At 46.7% G+C, this 11471-nt stretch overlaps 1 protein-coding gene across 3 annotated transcripts in view; it reads right to left on the reverse strand.

The window, feature by feature from the left end:
* Positions 1–11471, reverse strand: part of LOC111243152 (uncharacterized) — a 47141-nt gene that overhangs the window by 11487 nt on the left and 24183 nt on the right. Inside the window, exons 2-3 of one of the 3 annotated variants that reach the window (XM_022788276.2) lie at positions 1714–8270; positions 111–1074 (exon numbers count right to left, since the gene is read on the reverse strand). In XM_022788276.2, the coding sequence (XP_022644011.1) occupies positions 125–961 (837 nt within the window). In that variant the 5' untranslated portion in view covers positions 962–1074; positions 1714–8270 and the 3' untranslated portion in view covers positions 111–124. Of the gene's footprint in view, positions 1–110; positions 8271–11471 lie in introns of all 3 variants that reach the window. The other 2 variants (XM_086977016.1, XM_086977015.1) reach the window with 2 other exon arrangements.

An 11471-nucleotide genomic window follows, 5' to 3' on the forward strand; every position in this document is an offset into this window, starting at 1 on the left:
TGCATGCATGTATGTATGAATGTATGTATGTATGCATGTATGTGTGTATATGTATGTATGTATATATATATATATATATATATATATTCTATAATAACTATATATTCTACATTTAATTTGTGCACTACGTCGTAGATGACAGAAGTTTGTTTGGATTGTCCTTGTACTCTTTGCAATGACATCCTAATCTTGAGGTCCATCGTCCATAGGCGGCTTCACATGCGTTCACGCACATCTTCAGAGGGGGATAACAGCATAGGCAGGGTAGAAAGACGCTCATAACAGCGAGACAACCCCACCGGGACCAGAAATGTTTCGGTCCACATGAGCACGGCTTGTCGGCGCACGATACGTCGTTGTCGAGTTCGGTGTCCTTGGCCCAATGGTAGAAGATGCCTTTTGCACAACACAGGCAGGTTGCATGTTCGAGCAGGTTGTGCGCAGAGCAATGAAACTTGTTTCCGCAGACCCATCGCGAGGGTAACGCTTTCGGTTGCTGGCAGGCCTCGCATCGGCACTTGTTGCACTCACGGCAGACAATCGAACTGGTCGTTGTCGTCGACTCGTTTAAATTGACGGGCTGTTTTTTGCATGGGTCAATATTGTTGCTGTGACTGCTGCTGCTGTCAAAGCCAGTGCTGCCACCACGCATGAAACCGCCCTTCTGCTCTTTGGAGTCTTCGTGGCAAGCGCCGGAGCCACACAACATTGGAGTGGGCATACGCGGGGGAGGTTTAAGGATGGCGCCTTTTTTCGGTGCCTGGATTATCGGCAGGTTGTGCGAGTGCTCAGGCAGGGGCGGAGGCGATACCGGCAAAGGCGGTGGGGCACGCAGCGGCGAGTCGAGATAGTCATTTTGTCTACGAGCCGCCCCAGGACGAGGTTGGGTCAGCGTGATATTTCCACCGCCTGGCCGACCCGGGCCGGATGTTGCTGGACTCGAAAAGCTGTTATAAGACATCGTCGTAGTGTCTTGCTATTTCGTCGTGTCGATGGCGCGTACAAGTTCGTCCCTTGTTGTCAGCAGCAACCCTATGAGACTAACGCATCGCAGTAACGGCCACACCACCGGCGCTGTAAGGCATCACACACGAAAAATGAACTGAAGCAGATAATACACGACAACGAAGTATCCAGGCGGGCGGACAAAGACGCAGTAACTGGGCCGCAGAAGGGAACGAACGCGCGAAAGTGAGCGAATACACTTTCACAACTGGCTATATCGACTGGTAGACGAACTTTGACAGGAGTCGACAAAGTAATGAAAGAACAACGACAACAAATCACCAATAAAACGTAACACGAACAATAGGGGTTATCCGAGGGAATCGAGAAGCAATGCAACTAGCCACACACGCTGAATAGGTAAACACACATGATGAAACAGTAGCGACGTAGTCAACACGCGCACAACAACAGCAATAACAACAAGAACGACACCAGTCAATAGTTAAAGTGGTAGGTTCCGACGTGTCCCGTCGACTGCTGCAGTACCGAAGGAAAAGTTCGAAATCGGCGCAAACTTTTACACGCACACACACAGCCTTTTTCACATTCACAATATGACAATGGGATTAGCGCGATACGAGACGCGCGCTTAATGAACGACTTGCACGACACACAAGCGCCATATATCGGGGGCGGAGGGCGATATATAATTAGAGATTAGCTGGCACGAAGGCCAACTAACTCCAAGCGACCAGAACTACCCACTTGTTGTTTGTGCGGCTTCGTAGACGGGTTCGTACTTCGGCAACAGCACCAGCAGCAGCCCACTCGAGATCTATTATACCCGATTATCTGGGGCCACTTCAAGGGTAGCTAGAAGCAGCGAATCAATCCGTCCGAGCTGTATTTCTCCTGCGCTGTTTAAGTAGCAATCGAATCAACAAGTGGTGCCTATGCTGCCGTTCGCCTTTGACGTTTGTTTGGCCTGTTACTTTGTTGTTGTCGTTCGATTGGTTCGGCCGGCTTTTGTTTCCAGCGGCTTTCTTCTCTCTACCGAGTTCGTTGCTGTGGCAGTAGTGGTAGCAGCAGCATTAGTAAGTGCATTTGCTGGTCGTTTTCGCTGGCTGGCAAGCAGGCACACTGACTGACTAACTGAGTAGATGCTGGGTGGTGCCCGCTCCCTGTTGGCTGTCTACTCTCGCGTTGCTTCTGTGCGCGTGCGATCAGCAGCGTGCTGCCTCCACCACTGCTGTTAACGGAATACTTGATAAGACCAGTAACATCGTTTAGTGAAGGGAACCAACCAGCCAATCAGCTCCCAGCTCAGTCGCTACGTCATTCCTCCGGGTGGCGCTGCAGTCGGTGTGGGAGAAGCTGAATGAATGAAGGTGCTCCAGCGGCAACCCGTCGTCGACCGGCCGGTCGACTCTCGCTAGCGACTCCGGTTGCAGGCAACAGCAAACAGCGGGCCACTACTACAATTACTAGCAACGGCACCGGCGGCAACCGCCATAGAGCCGTGAAGCTTCGATGCGACCACTAAGAGCAGTAGACTCTCACACGCAGACACACAAACCCCTACACACCCATGGACACACACACAAACCAGCCAGTCAGTCGCGCACGCATCCACTCACAACACATCGAAACGACGACGACGACGACGGCGGCGGCGGCGGCGGCGGCGACGGGATGGAGGCGATGCAAACCGAAGAGAGGAAGGGGCGAGTGGGGTGGGGGAAGGAAAGAGAGAGAACGAACGAGCGGTGCTCGTAGTAGCTACCATCAGCAACATCAACAACAGCAGCGGAGCGCTGCTGCCGCCGACGACGTAGCGAAGAGCAGCAGCAGGCCTGCCAGATGGCGGGAGACTCACAACAGTCGCGGCAGGCAGACATGCACGCACGCACACACACACACACGCAGATACTCGTATACATATGTGTATACTACTATACACAATCACGTTTCTCGCACGAACATACGGACGGTTAGGCGAGCAGGCCGAGGATAAACAGCCAGACAAACATACTACTAATGCAAGTAATGCTGTAGCCAAGCGGCGGCATGCGGCAACAGGCTCGACCGGTCGGCTTGCCATCACCATATGCCATAGAACAGGCAGGTCATAGTACTACACCCAGCACGGAACACTCGATGGCGACGGCGGTACACGGCCGACTATCGACAGACATTTGGCCAATCCTCTACTACGACTACCACTATAGCACAAGCATAGCAGGCTGCCGTCATCGAACATCAACTATAGTATCCGTCGCGGTGCTAATGGAGCTGGCCGTGTACCAACAGATTTAGTAGCAGGCAGTAGATTTATTTTGCGTATGTTGTCGCCGCTCGCCGCTTACCGCTGCCATTGGTTGGTTGTTCGACGCTCAGCACAGAGAGCAATGACGACAGTCCATAGATGTCGCGTACGTAACCACAGTGGTCATCGTACGAGTAGTGATAGTAAGAGACGGCGATGCTATGCTGCTTGGTAGCGGTGGGCGAGTGATGCCGTTCGCCAACCGTATAGAACATCTGTGATGATTCGAAAATCACCACAGCCATACGTCCTCCACCATTTTGGCAGCGCCAACAGCATCAAGAGCTATTGCGATTCAACGCTAACGCTGGATGACGCTATCACCCTCGAAACGACAAGCGTTAAAGCCGCTGCCGTTGATATTAACACCGATCAACCGGCGGAATGGCGGCGTCAGATCGCTATAACGGACTCGCTATATTACGAAAGTATAACATAGTCAATGCGTTTTATTCAGACGCTAGAGTTCTGAAAGTCGACACATTCAGGTAGAACTGTTGCGTATTCATGCATCTGGACGTTTGTTGACATAGCGTTTTGAGGAGAGAATACAATCGCAGTCGACTCCTGTCAGCAGAAACAGTCACGGATTTTTACGCGCGCTTAGAACGAGCGAGACTACTTGCTGTGATTCTGTTTCAAAGCTTCCGCCAACCATGCTAGACTCAAGACAAATCCGACTGATACAACCTAATGTCACGACAATAGATACATACAATGATGTGCTCTTATGTCGCCAAATAATTATTTAGTGAATAATTTAGTTTCGCTTCAGGCTTCACGACTCCTTTGAAATCCATATATCTTGTCATTATAGGCAGGTTAAATGATATTTGACATTTGAAACACTGTATTATATAACCGTTTTCTCGACTCAGAGGGGCACAGCTTGAAGCAACAGCTTCCGACTTTTTTCAAGCAAAGGCTTGGCGTCCAAGCCGTAGCGTCGATCTAATCTCGTATATATATATATATATATATATATGTATATACACATATACAGAACAAGCGTTTGCTCCTAACGCGGTGTTGCACTATTCGGTGTTTTTCGGCGTCGATCACGTGTCGTTGAAATAGAGCTCCAGCGGGAGGGGAAGACAAACGATCGACACGTTTATGAGCCAAGAGCAGGGTCAAGAAAGCCACCGTGACTGCTAGAAGGGTCAGAGAGCAGAAACGCCATCAAAGGCAACGAACGTCGCCAGAAAGTAGCAGACTCTGATCGACCCGGTAGCCTTCGAGGAGTGAGTGTGTCGGTGTAGTATGCAAAGTCGGATCGAAGCAAAGTACGAGGACGGCGAAGTGCGAGAGACGCACATAGCCACTGGCGAGCGAATACAATATTCCCATTGTGGCTACACTGCCATTCAAACCTTCGAAGCACCGTTTTCCCCACTCGCCCGAGTCCGCCTTTCTACTTTGCGCTTCGTTCCTCTCCCCTTCTCTATGATTGTTTGCTCTGTCCCTCTGTCTACAAGTTGCGAGCCAGCGGCAATCAACAAAGCAATGACTGGCAGACAGTTCCCGTCAATTCGTACAAACGCTCATGGGCATTTCTCTACGTTGTTAATAGTAAATACAACGGCCAGGCATACAGGCGGGGGAGAGGACACCGGTTGCTACTTGTGCCGCTGCTGTTGTTGCTCCTTCAGGCACAAATAGCATGCGTACAGGAAGTAGGGAGGAAGAAACGAGCGAGCGAAGATCACCGCCACCGTTGTATCCTGTCATAGGTGCCGGTCTACACTTCTCGTCGTTAGCAGTAGTTGAACTACAATGAAATTAATAGCATCTGTGCTCTAGAAGATCAACGATACTTTATCACCATTGCTAGAACGCTTCAATTTTAGCGCCTGTTTTACCGGCCATTATCATCCTTATGAGTTTAACAGGACCGTCCCATCGAAGGTGCCCCATTCAATTCACGACGATAGGTGGTGCCTCGTGCCAATGTACGTGTGCCCAGCATTTATATAACACTGTCGGCGTTCGAATCGGTGACGGTACCGTCGTACGGTGATAGAATCGCGTGCGTGTGCAGTTAGTTTGCTACTAGCGTGTATTGAGAGCAGCCTTAAAACAGCGATCGACGCGTTCATCGAAGCCCAAGAATAGATTTTGACAAAAAGCGCCCGTCGAAAGCCGGCGTCAGAAACTCTTTCACCAGCCACGATGCAATATCGATGTACAGTAGAGTGGAACTGTTCGTATTTGATACATTGTTGTTAAGCTGAACGGTAACGTACTGTTTCTGGTCTGGGCTTGATGCTGCACCCACAATAATTTGTGACCAAAGAAACAAGCATTACCGCTACAGGCACTACCAATAACAAAACTAGCAAGCGCGGTAGCGGTTGCGCGAACATTGCCGCTGCCGCTACCCTCGTCACGCTGTCGCTGGCGAGAAGGCGATTTTCATCTTGTTGTCGTTATGGTCGTCGACGTTGTCGATTTCTGGTGTGAGCAAGTGCATGGCAGCATACAGCCTGCCATCGCAGCAACGGGCCTGTGCTGGCTGGAAGCGGCGGTGAGTGGATGCGCGTTAGTTAGCGGCGCTGATGGCAGCAGTAGCAGCATCTTCTGCAGCGGGCGGACGAGCGAGCAGGCGACCGTTGACTGAGTAAGCGGGTGAGCGGTGGGCGACAGCGGTTGAGCGAGTGTTATGAGCGAGCATACTACGCCAGCAGTAATGAGCACGCCTTCGAGCTCTACTCAATGGCCGAGGGTGCTTAAGCAGACACCCACAAGCACGTGGACAATCAGCGAATAGTCGGTTCGACGACAGTTGTTGGCCCGCGAGCATCAACAGGATGGCTGGTGCTGCTGTCGCCAGCAGCAGCAGCAGCAGCAGCAGCAACAAGTCAAATACGGCAACAGCACGACAACTATTTTGCCACACGAGCTATAGCATCAGTATCAGCACCGGCACGACCTCTCCTCTAGTCTCTCTCTTTCCATCAGATCGGTTCAGTCCATTCAACCCCGCCCTCCCCCACCTCCTATCGAATCTATGAGAGTGGACAGCCCAAATAAGAGCCAACCGGCCGACTGTCAAATCGATAAACCGCGAGCCAGATCATAATACTAGACAGTACCCTATTACGACGATGATGGCGGCAGCAGTCCGACGACCTGCTGACGCTCTACGATTCGTAACAAAAAAACAGAAGCGAATAGACGACGGACGCATCGATACGGACCGGGGAACGATGACAAGAGAAGGAAAGTACGGTCAACTCGCAGTAACGATGGCCGAGGCACAAATAACAACGACAACGAAGCTCACTACTGTTGTTTACGTATAGAGGAAAATTATTGTGGGTAATATATCTGCTTCTTCTCGATAATCATAAAATAACAGTCAGAATGACCGTTGTAATAAAGACTACTCAGAACCGGATTCAGGTGTGAAATACAGTTCGGTATACGGATAGTATTGGCATCTTCGGTAGTCCAATTCGATCGTTTAGCGGTTTCTATCAACGCAATATCCGGTGGTAAATCTGCTACAATTTCTACGCATGTCCGAAAATCAAGTTAGGCTATATAAAAGGCTTTCAGAACAGCTTTTAAACTTGAGAATTTTAGCAATTGAACGAAATTGTACATCGTTGTTTACGTGCTTAGAGGTAACATGGGTTCATAGAGGTAGGTGTGCATCACGAGAGGCATGTATTTAACGTCGATCGGACAGCTTCTGCAGTCCTTATCGCCATTTGCCTTCAACAGGATTCATGCATTTCACGACATTCACCCGCTGCCGCGCGGACATTAGAATAAATATGTAGCGTAGAATAAACTTGTAAACGGAAATTTCTATTCCAATATCCCAACCGTTCTTGTTCGAAGGTACTAACCAAAAATATTCATCGCACCAAAAACATGCGTCTCGACTTTAGACTCCCAATTGCAGAAAGCCTTACTATCGCCATTCTGGCGACTTGTGTTCATTGGCACAAGCCTTCGTCCTCTTTTCCTTAGCCATGGTCTCTTCATTGTCAGCGCCTCGGCACCGCAAAGGAACCAATTAAATATCTTGCTTCGAGTTGCCTCCGAAAGTGTCGCGTGAGTATCCGATGAAGCAGCTCTTTAAACGATCGATAGCTAATGATCTCGGGGCGACGAAGTTATCATCGGCTGTTTAGCGCATACCTTTGTCTTCAAAAGCATACTTTGTTTCTTTTTTCGTAACAAAAGTGTCTATGTTTTGCTCATCACGCGAGACCCATGAACGTTCGAGATGCTCACCGAACAAAGTTACTAACTCTGTACAATTGACTGTGGGAATAATGACGTCTCTGAAAGTGGATTTACTCTGTGATAGTCCAACATTAAGCTTGACCTAGTTATGGATTGAAGTTAGCCTATCTGAGGACGCTAAGACTTCGACAACCTACGCAAATCCTCATAACGATTTTCAAGTAAGACGTCATCAGTTCTTCAGTTGTCTAGTGTCGGCTTACACGATTATTGCTACATTTGAGTGTTTGCTTCTCTAAACACAAAAGTATCAGAACTCTATAATACGCTGCTGTAAAGTGTCTAAAGTAACAACAGTCATAGTGAAGCGCGCGCGCGCGCCCCCCTAAACGAACATTCCGTAATTCAATAAATCTTTAATGCTACTATGAATCATATACTATATTTTTCATACTAGTAGTCACTTGAATGCAACACTCGACGCCAGTCAACTCATTTGCTTAGCACCTACCCAAGTACCAGATGTACTTCTACATTCAGACACATACACGTATAGAGACCATATAGTCATTGCAGAGCAAGGCGAACGGTAGACTTAGCAGAACCGCAGATGTTTATGTCACCAGCTGTCGTTTTTCCTTGATCATTGTCGTTTCCGTGTTCGCTGTAGAAAACCACGCTCATGGTCGAGCGTACGGAACGCCCGATGACTTGTGATCGGTACAATTCCCATTGACGAACGCGCAGGCGACCCCATACTGTTCTGTCCATTCAGTATCTTCATCGTAGCAGGGACCTTCAATGGGCGTATTTGAGGGTTCACCATTAAGCGAACATTTTCGCTAAGCTGAGAAGGACGCTCAAACATAGTATAATCAGATGAACTAAGCGGTTTATACGTATATGCTATGACAAGCAATAAATGATAGTTTGGTCTGAATACGCCGTCCCTGCTTTGCACAGGAGACAATCAGCTATTTTTTGCTTCCAGTTCATAAATACAATTAATGTTTTAACCCACATATTCGAAAAAGGATCGATTTGGCAGAGATAAATCTTTATTTAATTTTCATATTGTCGCTTTCAATAGCACAGTAGGACGTTATTTGCATTAATAAAACACAACTCAATGCTCAATAAACTACTGCGCACAGCAGTCCAGTGGCAAATCTCCATCTCTGAAACAAACGAAATCGCTGCTAAAAGTATAAATTGACGGTGACCACATAATCCCGAAAGCGATGCAGCTACGAAGGTAAATGAACCACCCAAGTACCTGTTCTCTGCATGTCATCCTAGTGTGCGTATTGTCACCTCAGAGACCAGGAACAACTAACAGATGACAACCACAGGGGATACACGCTTGTAATATATACAGGGGCAATATTTTCGGCTAGTTGCTTTCAAAGGCAATGAAAAATGTCGTCAATTTTTAGTTTTCCTTTTTTCCAAGACAGTACGACAGCAGTGAAGTACCTCTCGGACCGCATATGATTGAATGAAGTAACGATTAAGGCTTGCAGCTAGTACAGGCGCTCTAAATGTGATACACTCATGTTTATGGAATAATGGCTACAATATTTGTTCTATGCTGCCGTTACAGAGTCTCGCTGGCACCAGTGTGTCTGCGGCATAACCTCGATGATTCGAGGCATCCCCCTTCCGTTGAAATGACCTGCGTATCTGGTGCTTTCGAGCAGAAGCAAAAGAATACGAGCGGTTTTTTCATCTTACTGAGTTTATCATCTCAGCATTGCATCCGCGGCGGGAAATAACAAGGCTCAATTTAGCTTCATTCGATATAGCAAACTATACGGAGAAAAAAGGACAAAGAATTTGATAAAAAAAGAAAGAATGCTTATTCGAAGATTGGCTTGGCCGAAACTGCGACACAAGGACTCTCTGTGAAAAATCAGGCCAACGCTGTGCGATATTAACGTAGATTAACTAGCGTAGATTAGGAGAACCGACCACCTGGCATCGCCCACGAATGGTAGTTTTCTTTACGACATTTAAACGATGCAGGAACTTGCATAGGATTTTTGCACTAGAACCTTTCTATTGGTTCGACAAGCATATATTTCAAATAAGTTACAATAGATTTCGCAAAACTTTTACCAAGTTATTACAGTACATTAGCTTTCTTCACTAAGGCCATCGGTTAGAAAAACACCCCACTTTTACGACGTTCTGATCAATCACATGAATATCTGGCAGTTGTTTGTTGAGACGTTTTTCCGATATATGTACTGGGTATTTAGTATCTCGCTGTAGAGCATAAGCATTCAGTAGTTCTGTGTACTTATTGTATCAGCCTGTGTTCTTGTCTTGTTATATTATTACTACTTAGTAACGAGATTAGATGGCTGTCGTTAACCGTTTATGCGTGATTATTACCGTGACTACCGACGGCGGACGACCATATCATAGATAACGCGCATATTGGCTCGGCTCAATACAGTCTTGGCCTGTAGCTTTTAAGTCGCTTATCGTACAACGTACATTCCCCGATTCAGATTTTTTTGTCGTTCTAAATAAGAATTTCATCTTTCGCAAGCGAGCATTTTTTACTGAAGAGTGTTTTGCTAGTTCAAGCTTGCTTATCAAAAATGATCAGGGTCGATTACGCCGGTTTCGAAATTATTCGGAGATTCTTTACTTGCTTTACACATACGATTAATATTATCTAGATATCAACACAGATCGTGTGCAATTTCCATTCATCGTAGCGTGTACGTCGTTTGAATTCTGTAAGCAACGCATAATTAATACTATATATATATATATATGAACGTCATTTACCTACTCACACGGTATTAACACGTGTTGTATTGCATGCTGTAAGCAACTATTTTATTTGATTGCAGGCAGATTTCCTTAGAAAATTGGCAAATTTGCTGCATTAAGGAAGATCGTTATTACTCTATATTAACCTGTCTCGGGTTCCTGATTGTTGACAACGCGTCTGTCTGTCTGTCTGTCAGGCCAACCTGGGTTGCAGACTTCTTTCTACAATAATAGACTCCTCGAGCAGACAGACATCCAATTTCATTTTTCGGCCTACGGCAAGAGCAAGCCAGGGTTATAACACGTAATGCTTCTAGGCCAATACTAGATCCGTGTCACTATTGTGACTAATGAAGGGTCGCTAACTCAGGTCAGATCGCTTTCCGTTTAGGCAATCCGAAGTGCGGGACTTTGCAACCGAGCTTTTCATAGCAAAAAGTTGCAACTGGTATTTTTTTAGGCAACGGGAAATGTCAGGATCCTTGTAGCGTCGAAAAGCTGTGCATTTTGACAAACTAGCTAAATAGAAGTTGAGCATATCTGGGATACGCTAACGCAATTTGCCCTACTAAATGTATCTTACATTAGGACAAGTAGGTCCAGTCCTAAAAGAACATTCTAAAAGAAACAGAGACGGCATGTGGTGACTAAAAAAACGTTAAAAAAAAGTTAGAACAGGGTGTGGCAAATACTAGCAAATGTATGTTCAGGTTTCGACCAGGACTATTTGCTCTATGTAGCGTACATACAAGTTTGGCTCAATGGGCAAAAGGTCAACAAATACCGGAAGCTCTCGTTTCGATCTCATTTTGCAGTAACGGCCGCAGAGCCTTTGGCTGTATAAGAAGAAACTCATTCTGCCTATTAGCGGACTCTGCGAACGGAAATCCACTTAGAAAAGGTCACCCTTTGAAGTCACAACGCTTCTTGGCTTGTTAATGCAGTCTTTGCCAGTTTAGCTCTCGAGATGAAAACGGAATTCAGATATTTTTATCAATGACTAAGGCGAATGCTGGATGCCAATAGACCGAGTTGAGCATATAACTTTTAACCTCTCGCCTCAATTATATGGGCATAATCCAATCAACCGTAATTATGCTAATGCAGATTTTCCATGTGACTCGCTAATAACCCATTTAAATTCGCCAGATATTTTTCAACAAGTTTAGGCAATTCAGTGGGTCTCTTTACTTATGTAAGTACGTTCAGT

This window comes from Varroa destructor, unplaced genomic scaffold (genome assembly GCF_002443255.2).
Source record: "Varroa destructor unplaced genomic scaffold, Vdes_3.0 BEIS01000001.1, whole genome shotgun sequence".
Taxonomy (NCBI): Eukaryota; Metazoa; Arthropoda; class Arachnida; order Mesostigmata; family Varroidae; genus Varroa; species Varroa destructor.